The following is a 24,929-nucleotide window of genomic DNA, read 5'->3' on the forward strand; positions in this document are numbered from 1 at the left end:
TAGAGCGCACGTGCCAATACCAGTGGGGACACTTGCTATGTAACGCAAACATTTTTGTGAGAACACTGTCAGTAGAGTAGAAAATACAATGGAAACCCATTTAACTTTATTCGTTACATGGGGGATTTAACCACAAAAAGGTATTTTTATGTGCACTACTTCATCACGCACATTCTTTTATCCCCATCAAGTCAATTTGATGGAAACACATCTCTTGTGGGAAAATGTTGTTTTTATGCATATTTGAGAATATTCGCATAAAAATCTGTCGCCGATTGGATGGAAACCTAGCTAGTTAAAATCATTTCAGTGGTCATGCCTGTCAAGTACATGGCATGTTGTTTATAAAGCTGTCTTTGTTCTTGTTTGTGGATGTGCATTATAATTAATTTGAGTTCAATCAGGGCCTGGCTTTTATCCAGGAGTTGTAACAACAATTCTGCTGTTCACGATTTATGACACTAATGCCAATTTATACATGAGTTCAGTTGCTGTTAGGCTAACCTGAGTATTTGAGTTATTGTTGTCATTTTGGGTGCTTAAATTCTCCCAATATGTTTATTGTTCAGCAATCTCAATTATTTTCAGAGGTATGTGAGGTAAAGGAGATGTGAAGTTCTCGCTATGCCTACTAAATTTTTAGCTCTCAATTGCCCTTTTTAAAAGCCCACCTGGCCAAAACCTTCTCATAAGACCCTGGTCAAGGGGAGCTCCCAACTTCCCGGACACACACACACACCAATAAAGTTGCCAATTTTGTCTAACTCATGCCTTTCTACCCCCATGTGAATGTTGCTCTCAGAAAGAGAGTTTCATTAAGAGGTTCTGCATCTTTTTGTCCTGTAATTTTTCCATTGGAGCAGACGATCTGTAGATCTGTCATATGTAGGTGTTGGTCAGTGTTGAAGGTAAAGTCTCAAGCAAGCATGATGTTTTTATGGCTGTCTCTCTCCCTTCCCGTCCACGCCACCACGCTTTGCCCTCCAGTGTTTGTGTTGTGAACAGTGTGTTGCCTTAGGGACACCATTCCTTTGAACCTCCATTGGTTTGGATCTGGTACATGAAAGCCGAGATGTCAAAAAAACGACAGGAAAAGTAGACAACCCTGATTTGAGAAATGACACCGTTTGGAGGATGTGAACATCCCACACCTGTGGGACTTGATCTGGGGCTTATAGAGCCCATTTGATATGTGTTGCCCCCACTCACCTACCCTATTTCCACATCCTCTCACCACTCATGCTTGTGCCTGGCCTCCGGTTGGTCTGGCTTAACCTGCTTAGCGACGCAGTTCACCCGTTTTAACCCCGACCTTTACCCAGAGGCCTACATCCTCTAGTAGCCTTGTTAGTTAGTCTGAAGTATTTTACATATAAAGTGAAAGTATTCAAGCAGATTGGGTCTATTTCCCCCACAGTGCATGGTAGGCTATGTCCTATTGCTCATAGCCATCAATGTACTGGTAACACTGACAGTAGGCTACATTTTTCTGTGATAAAGCATTTTTTTCTAGGAAGACTAGCATATTGTTGCCATTGAATGCAAGAACTAGGTTGTTTCCCTCAGGCCTAGATGATGGTATTGGCATTTTTCTCATTTGGGCAAAAGTCCATCCTCCACCCTCTCGCCTCCGTCCCCTCTTCTCTGTGACCAAGAAACCGGTAAGTAGTGGTCAAAGTGACCTCCCCTCCTCGATAGCCACCTTTTTATTGAGGATAGTCCTTCGTGGAAGAGTTTTGAAATCTGCCACACGCCCTTTGAATCAGGTTTTGTCAAAGGAGGAAAAAAAGCAACATGCTACATTATAACTATAAAATGTCTAGCACAACTGACTTAATTAGTTTATCACTTTACACATGTATTTTGGGATCTACCCCTGTAAACATAATTTGCATGATGACCCACAAGGGGTGGGGGGGGACTGGGTTTGTCCATACAAGCCTTTGTGGTTTCATTTCCATACCAAACTTAAATTAGTCTAGAGACTCAAGCATGCTGTTTGTCATATTGCTGATTAGCCCTGTGTAGCAGTGACTGTGTGTGTATGGATAGATGCGTCTATCTTCTAGCTTGCCTGAGCTGCTTCTGAGTGCTTTGGCTGACTCGGGCAGTGATTCTGAACGAGAACACTGACAGCGGCACACACCAGCAGCACACCTGTTCTGCCAGCGGCTCCTCTTCCTGCATCCCTAGCGGATCGGTGGTGTCTTGAGCGTCTGAGCAGCAGCTACCATAGCGTCTATCTGCATTTGTCCAAATAATATAGCCTAATGTAATGTCATATACAAGCCAGAACCAGATGTGCCTTTAGGTCTATTAATAGGACCAAAAATACTGCCACGTTCTTGCGTCTTTCTCCTTGAATGCAAAATAGGAGGCTGCCGAGTTTATCGTTGTTGATTTCTGTATGTTTCATGAACACTAGTATTTATAGGACTAGTGTATTTCTAAGCCAGATATAAATACAACATACACAGTACTGTACAACCTTTGGTCACCTAACCGTTGTTGTTTAGATGTGGTTTAGTTGAGTTTGCACATATCTTTATCAATTATTCTGATCTAAATAGCTTTAATGTGAAGAGGTTCTAAATGAATGTGATTTAGTTTTTTCTTACGTGTATTTTCTCCTTTTGTCTGCAGTCGTTCACACTGACCAGAAAGCGAATCGTACACTACACCAGCTTTGACCAGCGGAAAAGGGCTAATGCTGCTGTTTTAATCGCTGCCTATGCTGTGAGTATTCCTTCCTATTTCTCTCTCTCCTCTCTCTGCAGGGAAGGAAGTTAGGCAAGGAGGAAAAAAGTGTATTTTGGGCCGTTGCGTCATGCTGCACCCCTCAAAAAAATGCAGCTCAACTCATTTTGCATTAGTATCAATGTACCCAGATGGCCCCAATGCACTTTTCCCCTAGCGTGTTGTTTTTGTTGTATCTGCAGTATTGTTGTCGACCCAGGCCTTTTTTTCAGGGCTTCTTTCAGTCAGTGCTGATTTCCTTTTAAGGTGGCACAACCCCTTCCAGCCAGGTCTCTCTCTGACTCTTGGAGAAACGGATGGGAGAGGACTGCTATAGACAGCCCTATTGTCCTGCCACAGTGGCCCCATCTTCCTGCCCCCTTTGAATGCCCAGCAGCTCCTGTTGCATTAGTCCCTATTGATTTGGTCCCTTGCTGCCAGCCATGGTTGAAGGCTGACCTTTCACTCCCAGTCAGATACCAGCCTTGACTGTAATGTGTGACGGCATCCCTTGCCAGCTGGCCGCTCTGTCACATGGCAGTAAATGAGGGGATTTATCCGGTTCTTCTGTTATGCTATGATGAGGACATGCCTTATGACAGAGCCCGGCGATGGCATGATGATGATCTTCTCAGGCAATGTGGGTCACTAGTATTTACTCAGTGGGCTATGCCCAGTCCTTACCCCAAGGGAACAGACAGGAACAGCAACTGTCATGACATACTTTGCATGTAATTTAAGACCCTTCTCTGAATATTTTTTCATTGGGATGCCCTGCCTGGACTAGAAACATGATATAGGCTATATCAACCCTTCTGGTTTTGTCCCTTAATGGCTATGACAGTGATTGGTAAAACGCAGTTGAGTTTCTCACGGTAAACATGGTTTTCTTAACTAGCTAGTCTATATACATCCCAAAGTATATTCTTATAATGGCCAGGGTTGGATTGAATAAGGACCTTGGTCCCCAGAACTGTCTTGTTAGCAACCCAGGCAGTGCCCCAGTCTCATAGCTCTGGGAGGAGATTTGAAGCATCGTTGCAGCAGGGGCCTTGCTGGATTATAATCTGGATTTGGCTTCTAATCCTGATTGACAGTGGCAGGAGGACAGTTGCATGCCATAATACCCCCCCCCCCCCCCAAACACACCCACCCCTGAGGTGAACCCTGTACATCATGCTATCCTATGCACAGCTGTTCACAAAGTCCCATGCTAGTTTAGTTCTGTCAGCATGTCTAGACACTAGCCATATTGACACATGATCAGATGCTTGTCAATGTCTGTCCATGCTAGAAATAATGTATCTACAGCGTCTTCCAACCAAAAATAGGATTTGATCCACTCACCAAATAGATCCTGTCACTTTTCCCTTTACATTTCCTGTATTGGCCAATAGGAGATGGATGACCTTGTGGGAGTTGAATTGCACTCATGGTGTGTCTAATCTGTCACTCAGTGACCCTATTAAAGCTGCTGTCATTTATTCCTTCCTAGACAATCTCTCAAGGGTAGATGCACAAGGCGAAGCGCTCTGCTAAATTTAGCCTGAATCCTGAACCCTGACCCGAAGCCCAAGATGAACTCCTCATTCAATGACACTGAAATATCGGCACCTCTTTCAAAACCAGCCCATATCATTTCTTCCCTCTGCACGAGTCATTGGCTCACAAATGCACACAGAGGACATAGCATTCAGAAATCAATATCGAGCCTGATGAACTGCGTTTATCCACTTAGATGGGAGATGGGATGTGAGGTTTGTCTGCAATGTTGTAACCTCTGTTCTGCTGTGTGTCTAGCTATTTAGCCTAGCCCATTGTGTTGTCTTTAATAATGAGAGAACGTGCAGGGAACGTGGCAGGGCTTTCCTCCCTGTTGATTTCTCTCCAAGTGGGTCTACATTGATCCGGTCAGGTGATTGTGTGGGCTCCGTTGAGTCCTCCTGGCCCTGCTCTCGTTACAGATGTTTTAATACAAATGACCAGCTTTGAACCCAAGAGGATTATATGTGTGGGATGAACAGCTGTCCCTGTGGGACTCTAAATTCTGTGTCACGTGGATCACGTGGGACAACACAGACACCAGCAGTAGAATTTAAGCTGGTGCATTTCAGCAGTATCCAATTGTCTGACTGGTGAATATTTCATGACGTTGGAGCAGGAATAACAAAGCTCTGTTCTATTTGCTGAGGGGACACAGGCTTCATGCACTGCTTGGCCTCCATGTCACCAGACCTATTGACACACAAGCTGCATACTCAAGCCCATTCTCCCATACAAGCCTCCTAGTCAAGACAAATCTTCCAGTCGACCTTTGCAAAATGGCCAGATTTTCACACCAGGGCTGTTTGGATCTGTTATTTCAGCCTGGTCTCCTAGACTAAACTTAACGTAGTAAACAAATCAAATTTCAACAATTTTACTGAGTTAAAGTTCATATAAAGAAATCAGTCAATTGAAATAAATTCATTAGGCCCTGATGTATGGATTTCACATGACCGGGAATACAGATATGCATCTGTTGGTCACAAAATTATCATGCTGAAAGTTGAGGTGATGGCGGCGGATGAATCACATGACAATGGGCCCCAGGATCTCGTCACGGTATCTCTGTGCATTCAAATTGCAATCAAATAAAATGCAATTGTGTTCATTGTCCGTAGCTTATGCCTGCCCATAACCCCACCACCACCATGGAGCACTCTTTTCACAACGTTGACATCAGCAAACCGCTCGCCCTCACGACGCCATACACGTGGTCTGCGGTTGTTAGGCCAGTTGGACTTAGTAAAAATTCTATAAAACGATTTTGGAGGCGGCTTATGGTAGAGAAATTAGCATTAAATTCTCTGGCAACAGCTCTGGTGGACATTCCTGCAGTCAGCATGCAATTGCGCTCTCGCTCAGAATTTGAGACATCAGTGGCATTGTGTTCTGTGACACAACTGCACATTTGAGTAGCCTTTTATTGTCCCCAGCACAAGGTGCACCTGTGTAATGATCATGCTGTTTAATCAGCTTCTTGATATGCCACACCTGTCAGATGGATGGATTCTCATGGCAAAGGAGAAATGCTCACTAATGGGGATGTAAACAAATTTGTGCACAAAATTTGAGAGAAGTAAGCTTGTTGTGTGTATGGATGATTTCTGGGATCTTTTATATCAGCTCATGAAACATGGGACCAATACTTCACATGTTAAATTCCTATATTTTTTTAAACGAAGTGTCCCGGATTTACGTACAGAATAATACGAAATGCTCTGAGACCAGTTTTGTTATTTCCAGAGGGTTTGTTTACGTTCTTTGTTTACTTTGTTCATAGTTCTGCCTAATTCTCTACCTTTTTTTTTTTTTTTTTCACCTTTATTTAACCAGGTAGGCTAGTTGAGAACAAGTTCTCATTTGCAACTGCGACCTGGTCAAGATAAAGCATAGCAGTGTGAACAGACAACAACACAGAGTTACACATGGAGTAAACAATAAACAAGTCAACAACATGGTAGAAAAAAAGAGAATCTATATACAATGTGTGCAAAAGGCATGAGGAGGTAGGCAATAAATCGAATAATTACAATTTAGCAGATTAACACTGGAGTGATAAATCATCAGATGATCATGTGCAAGTAGAGATACTGGTGTGCAAAAGAGCAGAAAAGTAAATAAATAAAAGCAGTATGGGGGGGTGAGGTAGGTAAATTAGGTGGGCTATATACCGATGGACTATGTACAGCTGCAGCGATCGGTTAGCTGCTCGGATAGCAGATGTTTAAAGTTGTTGAGGGAGATAAAAGTCTCCAACTTCAGAGATTTTTGCAATTCGTTCCAGTCGCAGGCAGCAGAGAACTGGAAGGAAAGGCGTCCAAATGAGGTTTTGGCTTTAGGGATGATCAGTGAGATACACCTGCTGGAGCGCGTGCTACGGGTGGGTGTAGCCATCGTGACCAGTGAACTGAGATAAGGCGGCACTTTACCTAGCATAGCCTTGTAGATGACCTGGAGCCAGTGGGTCTGACGACGAACATGTAGCGAGGGCCAGCCGACTAGGGCATACAGGTCGCAGTGGTGGGTCGTATAAGGTGCTTTAGTAAGAAAACGGATGGCACTGTGATAAACTGCATCCAGTTTGCTGAGTAGAGTGTTGGAGACTATTTTGTAGATGACATCGCCGAAGTCGAGGATCGGTAGGATAGTCAGTTTTACTAGGGTAAGTTTGGCGGCGTGAGTGAAGGAGGCTTTGTTGCGAAATAGAAAGCCGACTCTAGATTTGATTTTGGATTGGAGATGTTTGATATGAGTCTGGAAGGAGAGTTTGCAGTCTAGCCCGACACCTAGGTACTTATAGATGTCCACATATTCTAGGTCGGAACCGTCCAGGGTGGTGATGCTAGTCGGGCGTGCGGGTGCAGGCAGCGAACGGTTGAAAAGCATGCATTTGGTTTTACTAGCGTTTAAGAGCAGTTGGAGGCCACGGAAGGAGTGTTATATGGCATTGAAGCTCGTTTGGAGGTTAGATAGCACAGTGTCCAAGGAAGGGCCAGAAGTATACAGAATGGTGTCGTCTGCGTAGAGGTGGATCAGGGAATCGCCCGCAGCAAGAGCAACATCATTGATATATACAGAGAAAAGAGTCGGCCCGAGAATTGAACCCTGTGGTACCCCCATAGAGACTGCCAGAGGACCGGACAACATGCCCTCCGATTTGACACACTGAACTCTGTCTGCAAAGTAGTTGGTGAACCAGGCAAGGCAGTCATTTGAGAAACTAAGGCAGTTGAGTCTGCCGATAAGAATACGGTGATTGACAGAGTCGAAAGCCTTGGACAGGTCGATGAAGACGGCTGCACAGTAATGTCTTTTATCGATGGCGGTTATGATATCGTTTAGTACCTTGAGCGTGGCTGAGGTGCACCCGTGACCGGCTCGGAAACCGGATTGCACAGCGGAGAAGGTACGGTGGGATTCGAGATGGTCAGTGATCTGTTTGTTGACTTGGCTTTCGAAGACCTTAGATAGGCAGGGCAGGATGGATATAGGTCTGTAACAGTTTGGGTCCAGGGTGTCTCCCCCTTTGAAGAGGGGGATGACCGCGGCAGCTTTCCAATCCTTGGGGATCTCAGATGATACGAAGGAGAGGTTGAACAGGCTGGTAATAGGGGGTGCGACAATGGCGGCGGACAGTTTCAGAAATAGGGGGTCCAGATTGTCAAGCCCAGCTGATTTATGGGTCCAGGTTTTCCAGCTCTTTCAGAACATCTGCTATCTGGATATGGGTAAAGGAGAAGCTGGGGAGGCTTGGGCGAGTAGCAGCGGGGGGGGGGCGGGGCTGTTGGCCAAGGTTGGAGTCGCCAGGAGGAAGGCATGGCCAGCCATTGAGAAATGCTTGTTGAAGTTTTCGATTATCACGGATTTATCGGTGGTGACCGTGTTACCTAGCCTCAGTGCAGTGGGCAGCTGGGAGGAGGTGCTCTTGTTCTCCATGGACTTTACAGTATCCCAGAACTTTTTGGAGTTAGAGCTACAGGATGCAAATTTCTGCTTGAAAAAGCTGGCCTTTGCTTTCCTGACTGACTGCGTGTATTGGTTCCTGACTTCCCTGAACAGTTGCATATCGCGGGGGCTCTTCGATGCTATTGCAGTTCGCCACAGGATGTTTTTGTGCTGGTCGAGGGCAGTCAGGTCTGGAGTGAACCAAGGGCTATATCTGTTCTTAGTTCTGCATTTTTTGAACGGAGCATGCTTGTCTAATATGGTGAGGAAGTAACTTTTAAAGAATGACCAGGCATCCTCAACTGACGGGATGAGGTCAATATCCTTCCAGGGTACCCGGGCCAGGTCGATTAGAAAGGCCTGCTCGCAGAAGTGTTTTAGGGAGCGTTTGACAGTGATGAGGGGTGGTCGTTTGACCGCGGACCCGTAGCGGATACAGGCAATGAGGCAGTGATCGCTGAGATCTTGATTGAAGACAGCAGAGGTGTATTTGGAGGGCAAGTTGGTCAGGATAATGTCTATTAGGGTGCCCATGTTTACGGATTTAGGGTTGTACCTGGTGGGTTCCTTGATGATTTGTGTGAGATTGAGGGCATCAAGCTTAGATTGTAGGACTGCCGGGGTGTTAAGCATATCCCAGTTTAGGTCACCTAACAGAACAAACTGAAGCTAGATGGGGAGCGATCAATTCACAGATGGTGTCCAGGGCACAGCTGGGAGCTGAGGGGGGTCGGTAGCAGGCGGCAACAGTGAGAGACTTATTTCTGGAGAGATTAATTTTTAAAATTAGAAGTTTGAACTGTTTGGGCATAGACCTGGAAAGTATGACGGAACTTTGCAGGCTATCTGCAGTAGATTGCAACTCCTCCCCCTTTGGCAGTTCTATCTTGACGGAAAGTGTTATAGTTGGGTATGGAAATCTCAGAATTTTTGGTGGCCTTCCTAAGCCAGGATTCAGACACGGCAAGGACATCAGGGTTGGCAGAGTGTGCTAAAGCGGTGAGTAAGACAAACTTAGGGAGGAGGCTTCTGATGTTGACATGCATGAGGCCAAGGCTTTTTCGATCACAGAAGTCAACAAATGAGGGTGCCTGGGGACATGCAGGGCCTGGGTTTACCTCCACATCACCCGAGGAACAGAGGAGTAGTAGGATGAGGGTGCGGCTAAAGGCTATCAAAACTGGTCGCCTAGAGCGTTGGGGACAAGGAATAAAAGGAGCAGATTTATGGGCGTGGTAGAATAGATTCTGGGCATAATGTGCATCTTCAGTGGAAATGAAATCCCTTGTCTCTGCCCTCCACTCTGTCGTTACAACTCCTTGTATGGATGTGGGATGCCGAGGTGTTGATTCAGATGAGCCCTGCTTTTCTGACCTGGAGTTGGGAGAGGAGCACGTTCGTGGATGGATGAGTTGACTACCGTGTGTTTATGTATGGCATCTATTTGGAGAGCCTGTGGTGCTGTGACCATGCCATCTGGCCCCTTACTGGACTATTTAGGCTGATGCCTGGGGAGTCTTATGTGACACAATGTCTCCTTGTCTCCCTCTCCCTGTTATATTGCCTGTTTTATATTAGTGCTCTAACAACAAATATTTTCAAAACCAGAGTAAATCATAAAGCTGAAGGATTACCAAAATGAGGGAATGAAAACTGGCTTCAGTGAATCCAAGCCATGGTTTACTAACTGCGCTCTCTCACACTTCCTCTGTCTCGCTCTCTTACTCTCTCTCTTACTCTCTTTCTCTCGCTCTTTTTCTCTCTTTCTCTTCTCTCTTCTATCTACCAGGTCATCTACCTAAAGAAGACCCCAGAGGAGGCCTACAGGGCTCTGATCTCAGGCTCCAATGCTTCATATCTTCCCTACAGGTAAGACCAGACCAGCCATGTCCACTCTACCACACAGCAGCATGATTTCTAACCACAGAAACAATAATTTGATATTTGTCTAGGAAGCACATCTTGGCTAATTGCCTTACATCACAGTTCCACCTGACAAGAAAGACTTGGGTCACAGCTCCACCTGACAAGGAAGACCTGGGTCACAGCTCCCTCTGTGTCATCCTCATCACTGTCCCTTGTAGTCATCATCCTCTTATTAACAGGATGTGTGTGTCTTACAATAGATTGGGCCTGTGCGTATACAGTACCATTCAAAAGTTTGGACACCTACTCATTCCAGGGTTTTTATTTATTTTTATAATAAAAATAATGAACACATGATTCCATGTCTTATTTCATAGTTTTGATATCTTCACTATTATTCTACAATGTAGAAAATAGTAAAAATAAAGAAAAAGCCTTGAATGAGTAGGCGTGCCCAAACTTTTGATTGCTACTGTATGTGTACATAATGACGTATTACCTGTGAGGCTCAAATAACTTCCGGAGTGTCTCGTGTCGTTCAACCAGGTCAGGTATTAGACCTAAAAAGCAGTTGATTCGATGCCCTCTCGGATAGTAATTATACTTCATATAGTAAGGTTTGTGGCAATGACAAAACATTTTCTATATCCTACAAGTTTAGCCAAAACATTTTTTCTTCAGTTATTAGATCTGCCCTACTCTGAAACAGAACACACATTTGTTTTTGTTTTTTACTGCATATTCCAACCACTCTCTCCCTAGCATAACATGGAGTAATCTGCTTTCCCGTAGCATAAGATATCTATGCCTATTGTGGATCAGCGGACTCACTCTTTTTAATAGGATTGGACTACATTTCAGAGGAGTGAAAGTGACAAATGGAATAAACAAGAATGTTATATCACTCACACCGCTGTTACGTGCACACATTGTTTAATCCTGATGTTAGCCTGGTTTGTTTGTCTCGTCATATAACACAAACAAGCAGTTTTCATGCATCTTTATGGAGTGAACTGTTTAGAATAGATAGCTGGATTAGGATCGTTAATTTGGAATTATGAGGATGGGGCTACTGTTATCCAAGCTATCATCTTGGGTTAGGATTGCTTTTGCAATTGTTCACGTCCGTGTTAGTTTGACCTTTTTCCTTGAACGGATAACAAATACCAGGAATGAGGCTATAGTCGTGTGTGTTGGCTATGCTGGGGTCTGCAGCAAATCTCACCAGCTCTTTCCTAATGAACTGTGGAGTGAGTCACACCCTCATGACCACCGTCCCATCTGCATTCCAACCCAACTCCACATGGAGGTCAGGAATTGGGGTGGAGGGGAACATTTTAATGTGTTGCGGGAAAGGGACAGAGCGAGGTTACGTCGTCTGGTAAATGAAGTGAAGGCTTGTCGATGTTTTACCCACTCTCTGCAACTACATTGACCTGTATGACTGCTTTCTTTACTTGTCTTGTACACAAGGACTGTGATTCATTACCCTGTGACACGGGTTGGCAGCCAGGCTCTAGGATTGATTTGGGTATTGTTGGCTTGAGTTACGATAGTGACAGATATTGGCCCTGCGGGCTTGTCTCAACCTGCCTGCTTGTTTGGAGAGAGAATGGAGCTTTTGACAGTTTACTTGACCAGTTGTAATGGGCCTCTAGCAAACGGGATGGCACTTGCATAATATGTTGAAATTGATGAAGAATGAACAAGGGGAGAATGGTGAAGAAGGGGGATGGCGTTCTCATCATTCCATTATTAGGCTCTCTGGTCCATCACTTTAAACTGTAATGTTTATTTCATTTCCCCCAGTGGTAGCTTGAGGAATTACGAACACAAACGACTAAAGTCAAACAGCAATTTTAATTGCTTTAAGAGCTGTGTGTTCATTCCCAACTAAACTACAGCATATAGGCCTCGTTTTACATTGTTGTGCAAAGAGGCTGGACCAACCCTCCTCCCTCCACTCTGCGAAGCCAGCACTTTTTTAGTTTCATTTTGAACTGGGTTTGATGGATATCTCTGAGCTACTTTTAGAAAATCTATTTCTAACTGCGCCTTTGACCTCAACTTTTCCTCCATCTCTCCCCAGTGGTTCCCTTCAGAGGGTCAGTCAGTGTGGTTAGAATGTTATCAAGCTGGGATGGAGGGAGGGGGTGGAGGGAGGGAGGGAGAGGGTCGTAGAGGGGGTGATGGACGTACGGAGGGAGGGGGTGATGGACGGACAGACGGTACCCTGATCCTCAGCTCCCATAATTAGTAGGGCAGGGACAATACCTATTGCGATATTCACTAGTATCGTGGCAAGGAAATAAAATACGAAGCGGATTTGAATTGTTTAGGGAACGGCCCAAATGTTGGAAACAATTATCATTATGTTGTCATCCAGAGTCACATTTATTTTACAAGCTATATAACGCATTATTTTACATAATGCAGGTTTTTAAAGGACCAAGGAGTTTGACCTGCTTTGTGTTTTAATCTTTTGACATGGAAAAAATATTAAGGTACTGGTATCACAGCCCTACTAATTAGTGGTTGACTTATTTTAGCTGTTTGCAGACTGGAGTTTGAGATGGGATTGCTACACTGTCATGCCAGGGAAACGGACGGACCCACACATGCACAGTAGTACATAGATACACATTACGGTACAGAGACTCAACACATTGTGGCATGTTTGTGTGTGGTGTCACGGTAACTGAGCTCCACATGCTTCCGCCGCACTGCTTTGTGTAGGTGGCCTCTTGAAGGTTCTTGGTTGAACCTCTCCCATTCACGTTGATGCTCTTGTCAGTAGCAGAATGCTCACAGCCTGCAGCTTCACTCCAACCTAGAGAGTGGAAAGGGAACACAACAGCTGAATTTGACCCAGATTCTTTCTGCCATCTACAAAATGCATATGAAATGAGGAATCAAGTAAACTCGCGCATAATGTACATTCAGGTTGTGTATGCGTAAATGTGTTTTTGAGACAAACTATGTTATTGGCTAAGCCAAATAGGGCTGCAATGCAAATGCTTGGATTTTGTGAAAGATATCTCTAGAAAGATCTCTCCCACATTGTCTGGTGTCCTCTCTGGGGTAACTCTGCACGCAACATCACCATAAGAACATGGAGAACGTCTTCCGCTTTTCTCCTTGAATATACAGAGCTCTGTTTGAAAACAATGTTTTTTTTTCTCCTTTGTCGCTGGCTAATTATTTAGTGTCCATCTATCCCATAATATGAGACACTCCAAATGGTAATGGTCTCCAAGGTGACTCAGTGTCACCCACAGCCTGTATATCAGGGGTTCTAGATCTAGGATGTCATCTGAGAAGTGTATGGTGACATCAATGTGGTCCTTGGTACCCATGTCCCACGAAGATGATATCATGATTTTATAGGTTTGGATAGAGGGTTGCTTATTTGTGTCTGTGTGCAATGGGGATGTTTGCTGTATTTTGAATCTGATATGGGTGTGTCTGGAGGGTTGATATGAGGATGCTACATTGGCTGTCCTCCGCCAATCTCTCTGAAGTACTTAGGAAAACATGGAGAATATATAGCTTACCCTATTCAAAGAGCACCTTGTATACCCTCTTATCCATCCATAGCTCTACCTATACAGTACCTATGTGTGGGTTCCAGTTTTTCCAATCTCTGACGTGTTCATTGCGACACTATCACTCACTCATTTTTCAATGAATCGTTCACTCACGCCTTCGTGTCTTTGTTTTTCAGGGATGCCTCGTTTGGAAATTGCACATACAACCTGACGATTCTCGACTGCCTACAAGGAATCCGGAAAGTGAGTTTTGTGTATTTATGGAGTTAACGGATTTACAGTAAATTGTAATGTTAAATTGAACTTCATCATTTTTGTAACATATCTTGATTGCTTTCCTGCTGCGCCCTCTCTTCCTCCCTCTATCACCATTCTAAGCACTTTTTTATATCCAAGGCAAGCCAACACTTTACAGGAAGTGATGCTGGTCTTTAGTTACTCAGTAACTACCATAGTAGCCTAAATGTAAACACAGTACTTATTTTAGTTCTATCTTAGGTCAACATTGACATGCGTAGTTAATGTGTAATTACCGTAATTCTGAATGAGTTACCAAATTATTTGAAACCCCAAACATCTACATGGTATTTATGCATCATAACCTGAAGTTAGTGACACCTTCAGCCTAAACTGAGGAAATCTAGACCTATTTCAACTTAATGGGTTAGGATGAGTCTTGCAGTGTGACGGGGTTACAAATTAAAGTCTTTCATCTGTCTCATCGGACCAATTATAAACTGTGGTTCGTGGCCTGAATGCTGATTTGGCAGACAGCCGTGGTGTATCGTATACCACGGGTATGACAAAACATATATTTTTACTGCTCTAATTACTTTGGTAACCAGTTTATAATAGCAATAAGGCACCTCGGGGGATAGCAAATATTCCACGGCTAATGGCTGTATCCAGGCACTCCGCGTTGTCGTGCTTAAGAACAGTCCTTAGCCGTGGTATATTGACCATGTACAACACTCCCTCGGGTCTTATTGCTTAAATAACCTGCTTTTATCCAACCAAAATAGCATTGCGACTCCATGGTCAACCGAACCTGCCATAGCAGTCTAAAGAAGTGTCTTTGTTTACAGGTTTGCCCGCACATCCTAACCTAGCATTATTAAGACCATAATCCCAGACTGAGGGCAGAGTTCTGTAGTCCGGGGGGGTGGAGGATCCTATGTTGTGTGTAGTCTATGGGGTACGAGGGTGTTCTACTTTGTTGGGGGGGATGGTGAGCGGTAGGAAGGTAGCATGAATTCACGTGGCACAGCATGTGGGGCACACTTACCTGCAGGTACATGGACAAAGGCACACTCGCTCGCGCTCTCACTTTAGGTTACACAGTGGTGCAAGCAGTGTGTGCCTCTCGGTCTGTTCTTATCATGGCTTACTAATCCTCCTCCGATCAGTCATGGAGGTCAGTATTTGGGTAGAACGTTCCCTGTAGATGCAGCGTCTCTCAGAACGTTCCCTGTAGATGCAGCGTCTCTCAGAACGTTCCCTGTATTTAATGGCAAATCTCCTAGTGGTCAAAAGGGAATGAGAACTATACAAACAAAATCCAGAACATCTTTATGGTGCCACCTTAGGCTTTTTTTCTGTATATTTCTGTGTAGTTTGTGCAAACCTGGTTCTATTTAGTTGCTGGAAGTCATGGAGAAAGCTTTACAGTGCTTGTGCTGTGTTTTTAGCTACAACAGTTCTGTCCATGTTTTGACATGGAACGTAGGTCCTCGAGTTAAAATGGAATGATGTGAACTTATTACGTACTTAGCATCAACACTTGGTGGAAACGTACTACAGCTGAATCTGTCTGTCAGTGTGTGTGTGTTTGGCCATGTCATTCCAGAATGATTTGTCAGACAGCCATCGGACAGGAATGTCTCAGATCCCTCTGCACATTCCAGCTTTTTCCGCCATCCTCCCCAAAAGGCCCTAGCGCCCACTTACCCCACTACGTCACTCCCCAAAAACCTAGGGAATGTCTCTTCCCATTGTGAGAGGCAGGGAATAACAACTTAATCCGTGGCGATATTGACATTTATGGGAGATTTTAAACTCCAGTGCCCATTTATTTGAAATGAGGATTTGGGGTGAATTAAAAATTTGCTTCGTTAATTGTCATGAAATGTATACAAGTCCTGGTATAGGCTAGTATATAGCCCTCAGAACAACTTGCCTACTTCCCTTCGTTGCTGTTTTGCTGGTGCTTTAAGCAGCCATTTCCCCACCTCTTTATGGTCCTGTAATGCTGTGAGTCTCTGTAATGTATGGTGTTGGCTCAGACAGCTCCCTGCTGTGTTAATTACAGGGTGTTTCGGTTCTAATCACGGTGATCTGTTCCATGATTCACTGTTTGGCTGTTTCTCTGCTCGGTCTTCTCCCAGTGCCCTCATTAGCATGCCACTGTGCTGAAGAAGTAATCACTTGACACACTGTGTCGTACACACAGGTAAATACTGGCTTTTGGATGCAATTTATTATTATTTTTTTTCAGTTGAAGTCGGAAGTTTACATTTAACAATTTTTCAACCACTCCACAAATTTCTTGTTATCAAACTATAGTTTTGGCAAGTCGGTTAGGACCTCTACTTTGTGCATGACACAAGTAATTTTTCAAACAATTGTTTACAGACAGATTATTTCACTTATAATTCACTGTATCACAATTCCAGTGGGACAGAAGTTTACATACACTAAGTTGACTGTGCCTTTAACTTCTCTGGGATATGTGGGACGCTAATGTCCCACTTGGCCAAAAGCCAGTAAAAATGCAGAGTAAATCACACATGAAAGACACCAAATTAAAGCTACACTTGTTGTGAATCCAGCCAACGTGTCTGATTTCAAAAAGGATTTACGGCGAAAGCACACCTTGCGATTATGTTAGGTCAGTACATAGCCACAGAAAAACACAGCCATTTTTCCAGCTAAAGAGAGGAGTAACAAAAAGCAGAAATAGAGATAAAATTAATCACTAACCTTTGATGATCTTCATCAGATGACACTCATAGGTCTTCATGTTACATTTACATTTACATTTAAGTCATTTAGCAGACGCTCTTATCCAGAGCGACTTACAAATTGGAAAGTTCATACATATTCATCCTGGTCCCCCAGTGGGGAATGAACCCACAACCCTGGCGTTGCAAGCGCCATGCTCTACCAACTGAGCCACACGGGACCACAATACAATACATGTATGTTTTGTTCGGTAAAGTTCATATTTATATCCAAAAATCTGAGTTTAGGCGGGACGCTACTGTCTCACTTGGCCAAAAGCCAGAGAAAATGCAGAGCGCCAAATTCAAATAAATTACTATAAAAATCAAACTTTCATTAAATCACACATGAAAGATACCAAGTTAAAGCTACACTGGTTGTGAATCCAGTCAACATGTCAGAATTCAAATAGGCTTTTCGGCGAAAGCAAACGATGCTATTATCTGATTTAGCACCATAGTAAACAAAGAGAAGCATATTTCAACCCTGCAGGCGCGACACAAAACGCAGAAATAAAAATATAATTCAACGAGCTTCTGTTGTTGGCACTCCAATATGTCCCATAAAAATCACAAATGGTCCTTTTGTTCGATTATTTCCGTCGATATGTATCAAATGTTGGCGCGTTTGATCCAGAAAAACACCGGTTCCAACTTGTGAAACGTGACTACATAATATCTCAAGTTACCTGTAAACTTTGCCAAAACATTTCAAACTACTTTTGTAATACAACTTTAGGTATTTTTTTATGTAAATAATCGATAAAATTGAAGACGGGATGATCTGTGTTCAATACAGGATTAAAACAAAATGTAGCTAGCCTTCTGGTCATGCGCCTCTAACAAACAGGACACTTCGAGTGACCCTCAATCAAGATGGCTGTACTTCTTCATTACACAAAGGAAAAACCCTCAACGAATTTCTAAAGACTGTTGACATCCAGTGGAAGCGGTAGGAACTGCAAGAAGGTCAATTAGAAATCTGTATTCCCAATGACAATCCATTGAAGAGTGACCCCAAATTTTTTTCCCGGAATGGTTTGTCCTCGGGGTTTCGCCTGCTAAATAAGTTCTGTTATACTCAGACATGATTCAAACAGTTTTAGAAACTTCAAAGTGTTTTCTATCCAAATCTACTAATACTATGCATATCTTATCTTCTGGGGATGAGTAGCAGGCAGTTGAATTTGGGTATGCTTTTCATCCAAATGTGAAAATGCTGCCCCCTATCCTAGAGAAGTTAAACAGCTTGGACAATTCCAGAAAATGATGTCATGGCTTTAGAAGCTTCTGATAGGCTAATTGACATAATTTGAGTCAATCGGAGGTGTACCTGTGGATGTATTTCAAGGCCTACCTTCAAAGTGCCTCTTTGTTTGACATCGGATAATCAAACGAAATCAGCCAAGACCTCAGAAAAAAATGGTAGACATCCACAAGTCTGGTTCATCCTTGGGAGCAATTTCCAAACGCCTGAAGGTACCACGTTCATATGTACAAACAATAGTACGCAAGTAAAAACACCATGGGACCACGCTGCTGTCATACCGCTCAGGAAGGAGACGCGTTCTGTCTCCTAGAGATGAACGTACTTTGGTGCGAGAAGTGCAAATCAATCCCAGAACAACAGCAAATGACCTTGTGAAGATGCTGGAGGAAACAGGTACAAAAGTATCTATATCCACAGTAAGTCCCATATCGACATAACCTGATAGGCCGCTCAGCAAGGAAGAAGCCACTGCTCCAAAACAGCCATAAAAAAGCCAGACTACGGTTTGCAACTGCACATGGGGACGAAGATCATACTTTTTGGAGAAATGACCTCTGGTCTGATGAAACAAAAATACACTGCTCAAAAAAATAAAGGGAACACTAAAATAACACATCCTAGATCTGAATGAATGAAATATTCTTATTAAATACTTTTTTCTTTACATAGTTGAATGTGCTGACAATAATATCACACAAATTATCAATGGAAATCAAATTTATCAACCCATGGAGGTCTGGATTTGGAGTCACACTCAAAATTAAAGTGGAAAACCACACTACAGGCTGATCCAACTTTGATGTAATGTCCTTAGAACAAGTCAAAATGAGGCTCAGTAGTGTGTGTGTGGCCTCCACGTGCCTGTATGACCTCCCTACAACGCCTGGGCATGCTCCTGATGAGGTGGCGGATGGTCTCCTGAGGGATCTCCTCCCAGACCTGGACTAAAGCATCCGCCAACTCCTGGACAGTCTGTGGTGCAACGTGGCGTTGGTGGATGGAGCGAGACATGATGTCCCAGATGTGCTCAATTGGATTCAGGTCTGGGGAACGGGCGGGCAAGTCCATAGCATCAATGCCTTCCTCTTGCAGGAACTGCTGACACACTCCAGCCACATGAGGTCTAGCATTGTCTTGCATTAGGAGGAACCCAGGGCCAACCGCACCAGCATATGGTCTCACAAGGGGTCTGAGGATCTCATCTCGGTACCTAATGGCAGTCAGGCTACCTCTGGGCGAGCACATGGAGGGCTGTGCGGCCCCCCAAAGAAATGCCACCCCACACCATGACTGACCCACCGCCAAACCGGTCATGCTGGAGGATGTTGCAGGCAGCAGAAGGTTCTCCACGGCGTCTCCAGACTCTGTCACGTCTGTCACATGTGCTCAGTGTGAACCTGCTTTCATCTGTGAAGAGCACAGGGCGCCAGTGGCGAATTTGCCAATCTTGGTGTTCTCTGGCAAATGCCAAACGTCCTGCACGGTGTTGGGCTGTAAGCACAACCCCCACCTGTGGACGTCGGGTCCTCATACCACCCTCATGGAGTCTGTTTCTGACAGTTTGAGCAGACACATGCACATTTGTGGCCTGCTGGAGGTCATTTTGCAGGGCTCTGGCAGTGCTCCTCCTTGCACAAATGCGGAGGTAGCGGTCCTGCTGCTGGGTTGTTGCCCTCCTACGGCCTCCTCCACGTCTCCTGATGTACTGGCCTGTCTCCTGGTAGCGCCTCCATGCTCTGGACACTACGCTGACAGACACAGCAAACCTTCTTGCCACAGCTCGCATTGATGTGCCATCCTGGATGAGCTGCACTACCTGAGCCACTTGTGTGGGTTGTAGACTCCGTCTCATGCTACCACTAGAGTGAAAGCACCGCCAGCATTCAAAAGTGACCAAAACATCAGCCAGGAAGCATAGGAACTGAGAAGTGGTCTGTGGTCACCACCTGCAGAACCACTCCTTTATTGGGGGTGTCTTGCTAATTGCCTATAATTTCCACCTTTTGTCTATTCCATTTGCACAACATTATGTGAAATGTATTGTCAATCAGTGTTGCTTCCTAAGTGGACAGTTTGATTTCACAGAAGTGTGATTGACTTGGAGTTACATTGTGTTGTTTAACCTGTTGAGGACAGAGGGCGCTGTTTTCACTTTGGGGGAAAATCGTGCCCAATTCAAATGGCCTCGTACTCAATTCTTGCTCGTACAATATGCATATTATTATTACTATTGGATAGAAAACACTCGTTTCTAAAACCGTTTGAATGATATCTGTGAGTAAAACAGAACTAATTTTGCAGCAAACTTCCTGACAGGAAGTGGAAAATCTGAAATCGATGCTCTGTTCTAGGGCCTGCCTATAAATGTCCTTGATATTTATTAGTATACATGCACTTCATACGTCTTCCACTAGATGTCGACAGGCAGTGAGAGAAGAAATGGAGTGTATAACTTGATCTGGGGTCGAATAAAATCTCTTGGCATGACGTGTCACCAGTTTCCTGTTTTCTGGAGCGCGCGTGAAGGGACCTGGTTTTGCCTTCTGAAAAGCTGTCGTTATAGACGACTAATATCTCTGGCTTTGATTTTATTTGATACATGTGACAATATCATCGTAAAGTATGTTTTTTCAATATAGTTTTATTAGATTATTGAAATTCATTCGGGACGTTAGGCGTGTTGTGTTGTGTGCCTTTGTTCAGGAAGGAGAGCTTCGCGCTACTTTGCTAGCTTTCCGTGCTAATTGACTGGAGAAGAGGACATTCTAAAACCAAACAACGATTGTTCTAGACAAAGGACTCCTTGTACAACATTCTGATGGAAGATCATCAAAAGTAGGACCCATTTTATGATGCTATTTCATATATCTGTCGAACATGTGAAATAGTAGTTTGCGCCCAGATTTTGGGCACGCTCTCGCTATAACTAAGCTGGATGTCGTAATGAAGTTATTTTTAGAATTCTAACACGGCGATTGCATTAAGAACTAGTGTATCTATCGTTTCCTATACAACATGTATTTTCTAGTAACGTTTATGAATAGTTATTTGGTCAGAATAGTTGAGTGTCATAAAAATATCCGCACATTCTGGGAAAAAGATGCTACGTTAGCACAATGTATAACAACTGATTTCAGCTCTAAATATGCACATTTTCGAACAAAACATAAGTGTATGTATAACCTGATGTTATAGGACTGTCATCTGATGAAGGTGTATGAAGGTTAGTGAAAATTAATATCTTTTGCTGGTTTATTCGCTATCGCTAACGTGCCTATTGCTATCGCTAACGTGCCTTGATGAATGAATGCGGTAGTGTGGTAGGCTATTGTAGTAAGCTAATATAATGCTATATTTAGTTTTCGCTGTAAAACACTTAAAAAATCGGAAATATTGGCTGGATTCACAAGATGTTTGTCTTTAATTTGCTGTACACCATCGATTTTTCAGAAATGTTTTATGATGAGTATTTAGGTATTTGACGTTGGTGTCTGTAATTACTCTGGCTGCTTCGGTCCTATTTGTGACGGTAGCTGTGATGGTAGCTGCAATGTAAAACTGATTTATACCTCAAATATGCACATTTTTCGAACAAAACATAGATTTATTGTATAACATGTTATAAGACTGTCATCTGATGAAGTTGTTTCTTGGTTAGTTTGGTTGGTTCTTGGTTAGTTAGGTTGGCTTTGTGCATGCTACCTGTGCTGTGAAAAATGTCTGTCCTTTTTTGTATTTGGTGGTGAGCTAACATAAATATGTGGTGTTTTCGCTGTAAAACATTTTAAAAATCGGACATGTTGACTGGATTCACAAGATGTGTATCTTTCATTTGCTGTATTGGACTTGTTAATGTGTGAAAGTTAAATATTTCTAAAACATATATTTTGAATTTCGCGCTCTGCCTTTTCAGTGGAATGTGGGAGGAGTTCCGCTAGCGGAACCCCGGTGCCAGACAGGTTAAGTGTTCCCTTTTTATTTTTTTGAGCAGTGTATAACTGTTTGGCCATAATGACCATCGTTATGTTTGGAGGAAAAAGGAGCTGGCTTGCAAGCAGAAGAACACCTATCCTAACCGTGAAGCACGGGGGTGGCAGCATCATGTTGTGGGGGTGCTTTGCTGCAGGAGGGACTAGTGCATTTCACAAAATAGATGGCATCATGAGGCAGGAAAATGATGTGGATATTTTGAAGCAACATCTCAAGACATCAGGCAGGAAGTTGAAGCTTGGTCGCAAATGGGTCTTCCAAATGGACAATGACCCCAAGCATACTTCCAAAGTTGTGGCAAAATGGCTTAAGGGCAACAAAGTCAAGGTATTGGAGTGGCCATCATAAGGCTCTGACCTCAAACCTATACAGTGGGGCAAAAAAGTATTTAGTCAGTCACCAGTTGTGCAAGGTCTCCCACTTAAAAAGATGAGAGAGGCCTGTAATTTTCATCATAGGTACACTTCAACTATGACAGACAGAATGAGAAGAAAAAAAATCCAGAAAATCACATTGTAGGATTTTTAATGAATTTATTTGCAAATTATGGTGGGAAATAAGTATTTGGTCAATAACAAAAGTTTATCTCAATGCTTTGTTATATACCCTTTGTTGGCAATGACAGAGGTCAAACGTTTTCTGTAAGTCTTCACAAGGTTTTCACACACTGTTGCTGGTATTTTGGCCCATTCCTCCATGCAGATCTCTAGAGCAGTGATGTTTTGGGGCTGTTGCTGGGCAACACGTACTTTCAACTCCCTCCAAAGATTTTCTATGGGGTTGAGATCTGGAGACTGGCTAGGCCACTCCAGGACCTTGAAATTCTTCTTACGAAGCCACTCCTTCGTTCCCCGGGCGGTGTGTTTGGGATCATTGTCATGCTGAAAGACCCAGCCACGTTTCATCTTCAATGCCCTTGCTGATGGAAGGAGGTTTTCACTCAATCTCACGATACATGGCCCCATTCATTCTTTCCTTTACACGGATCAGTCGTCCTGGTCCCTTTGCAGAAAAACAGCCCCAAAGCATGATGTTTATGCTTCACAGTAGGTATGGTGTTCTTTGGATGCAACTCAGCATTCTTTGTCCTCCAAACACGACGAGTTGAGTTTTTACCAAAAAGTTATATTTTGGTTTCATCTGACCATATGACATTCTCCCAATCTTCTTCTGGATCATCCAAATGCTCTCTAGCAAACTTCAGACGGGCCTGGACATGTACTGGCTTAAGCAGGGGGACACGTCTGGCACTGCAGGATTTGAGTCCCTGGCGGCGTAGTGTGTTACTGATGGTAGGCTTTGTTACTTCGGTCCCAGCTCTCTGCAGGTCATTCACTAGGTCCCCCCGAGTGGTTCTGGGATTTTTGCTCACCGTTCTTGTGATCATTTTGACCCCACGGGGTGAGATCTTGCGTGGAGCCCCAGATCGAGGGAGATTATCAGTGGTCTTGTATGTCTTCCATTTCCTAATAATTGCTCCCACAGTTGATTTCTTCAAACCAAGCTGCTTACCTATTGCAGATTCAGTCTTCCCAGCCTGGTGCAGGTCTACAATTTTATTTCTGGTGTCCTTTGACAGCTCTTTGGTCTTGGCCATAGTGGAGTTTGGAGTGTGACTGTTTGAGGTTGTGGACAGGTGTCTTTTATACTGATAACAAGTTCAAACAGGTGCCATTAATACAGGTAACAAGTGGAGGACAGAGGAGCCTCTTAAAGACGAAGTTACAGGTCTGTGAGAGCCAGAAATCTTGTTTGTAGGTGACCAAATACTTATTTTCCACCATAATTTGCCAATTAATTAATTAAAAATCCTACAATGTGATTTTCTGGATTTTTTTTCTCATTTTGTCTGTCATAGTTGAAGTGTACCTATGATAAAAAGATGAGAGAGGCCTGTAATTTTCAAGTGGGAGAACTTGCACAATTGGTGGCTGACTAAATACTTTTTTGCCCCACTGTAGAAAATGTGGGCAGAACTGAAAAAGCGTGTGCGAGCAAGGAGGCCTACAAACCTGACTGTTACACCAGTTCTGTCAGGAGGAATGGGTCAAACTTCACCCAACTTATTGTGGGAAGCTTGTGGAAGGGCTACCCGAAGTGTTTGACCCAAGTTAAACAATTTAAAGGCAATGCTACCAAATACTAATTGAGTGTATGTAAACTTCTGACCGACTGGGAATGTGATGAATGAAATAAAAGCTGAAATAAACCATTATCTCTACTTTTATTCTGACATGGACAGGGAATTTTTACTGGGATTAAATGTCAGGAATTGTGAAACTGAGTTTAAATGTATTTGGCTGAGGTATGTATACTTCCGACTTCAACTATATACACATGAAAAACAAATATTGTATGAAAAGCTGATCAATTAAGTTGTCTGGAGAAAAATAAAAAAATTCATTGCAAATGTAATGCTTTTTATTCATTCATGGAAATACCAGTTGATGTGCACCAACTTCAAAGGCAAATATACTTCATAGGCTAATAAATCCTCAAGCTACTTGGAAATTAGTGTTGGGTGTGTTCTATTTTTACTCACGCAAAAGACGTGAGGTCCTCATAGGCACTATAGCTAAGTGTGCCCTGACTGGGCAAAATTGGCATATTGTGTTGATTATCCCTGTGTCCAGTGTGCCCGCCGAGAGGGAATTATTTTTCCAAAACCGACGAAGACTGCTTCACGATCGTGCCTAGAGGACAAAGTAACGAGGCTGATGGGCTTAAAACCTCTTTGGGATATGTGGGACGGTAGCGTCCCACCTGGCCAACATCCAGTGAAAATGCAGAGCGCCAAATTCAAATAAATTACTATAAAAATTAAACTTTCATGAAATCACACATTCAATATACCAAATTAAAGCTACACTTGTTGTGAATCCAGCCAACGTGTCAGATTTCAAAAATGCTTTACGGCGAAAGCAAACAATGCTATTATCTGAGGATAGCACCCCAGCTAACAATCACAGACCATATTTCAACCCTCCTGGCGCGACACAAAATGCAGAAATAAAGATATAATTCATGCTT

At 43.5% G+C, this 24,929-nt stretch overlaps 1 protein-coding gene across 4 annotated transcripts in view; it reads left to right on the forward strand.

The window, feature by feature from the left end:
- cdc14ab (cell division cycle 14Ab) overlaps positions 1-24,929 on the forward strand; it is an 80,215-nt gene that overhangs the window by 9,248 nt on the left and 46,038 nt on the right. For all 4 annotated transcript variants that reach the window (XM_039000898.1, XM_039000902.1, XM_039000900.1 and 1 more), the window contains exons 4-6: positions 2,644-2,736; positions 10,016-10,095; positions 13,817-13,883. In XM_039000898.1, coding sequence (XP_038856826.1) covers positions 2,644-2,736; positions 10,016-10,095; positions 13,817-13,883 — 240 coding nt within the window. The remainder of the gene's footprint in view (positions 1-2,643; positions 2,737-10,015; positions 10,096-13,816; positions 13,884-24,929) is intronic.

The sequence above is a fragment of the Salvelinus namaycush genome, chromosome 9 (assembly GCF_016432855.1).
Source record: "Salvelinus namaycush isolate Seneca chromosome 9, SaNama_1.0, whole genome shotgun sequence".
Lineage (NCBI taxonomy): Eukaryota > Metazoa > Chordata > Actinopteri > Salmoniformes > Salmonidae > Salvelinus > Salvelinus namaycush.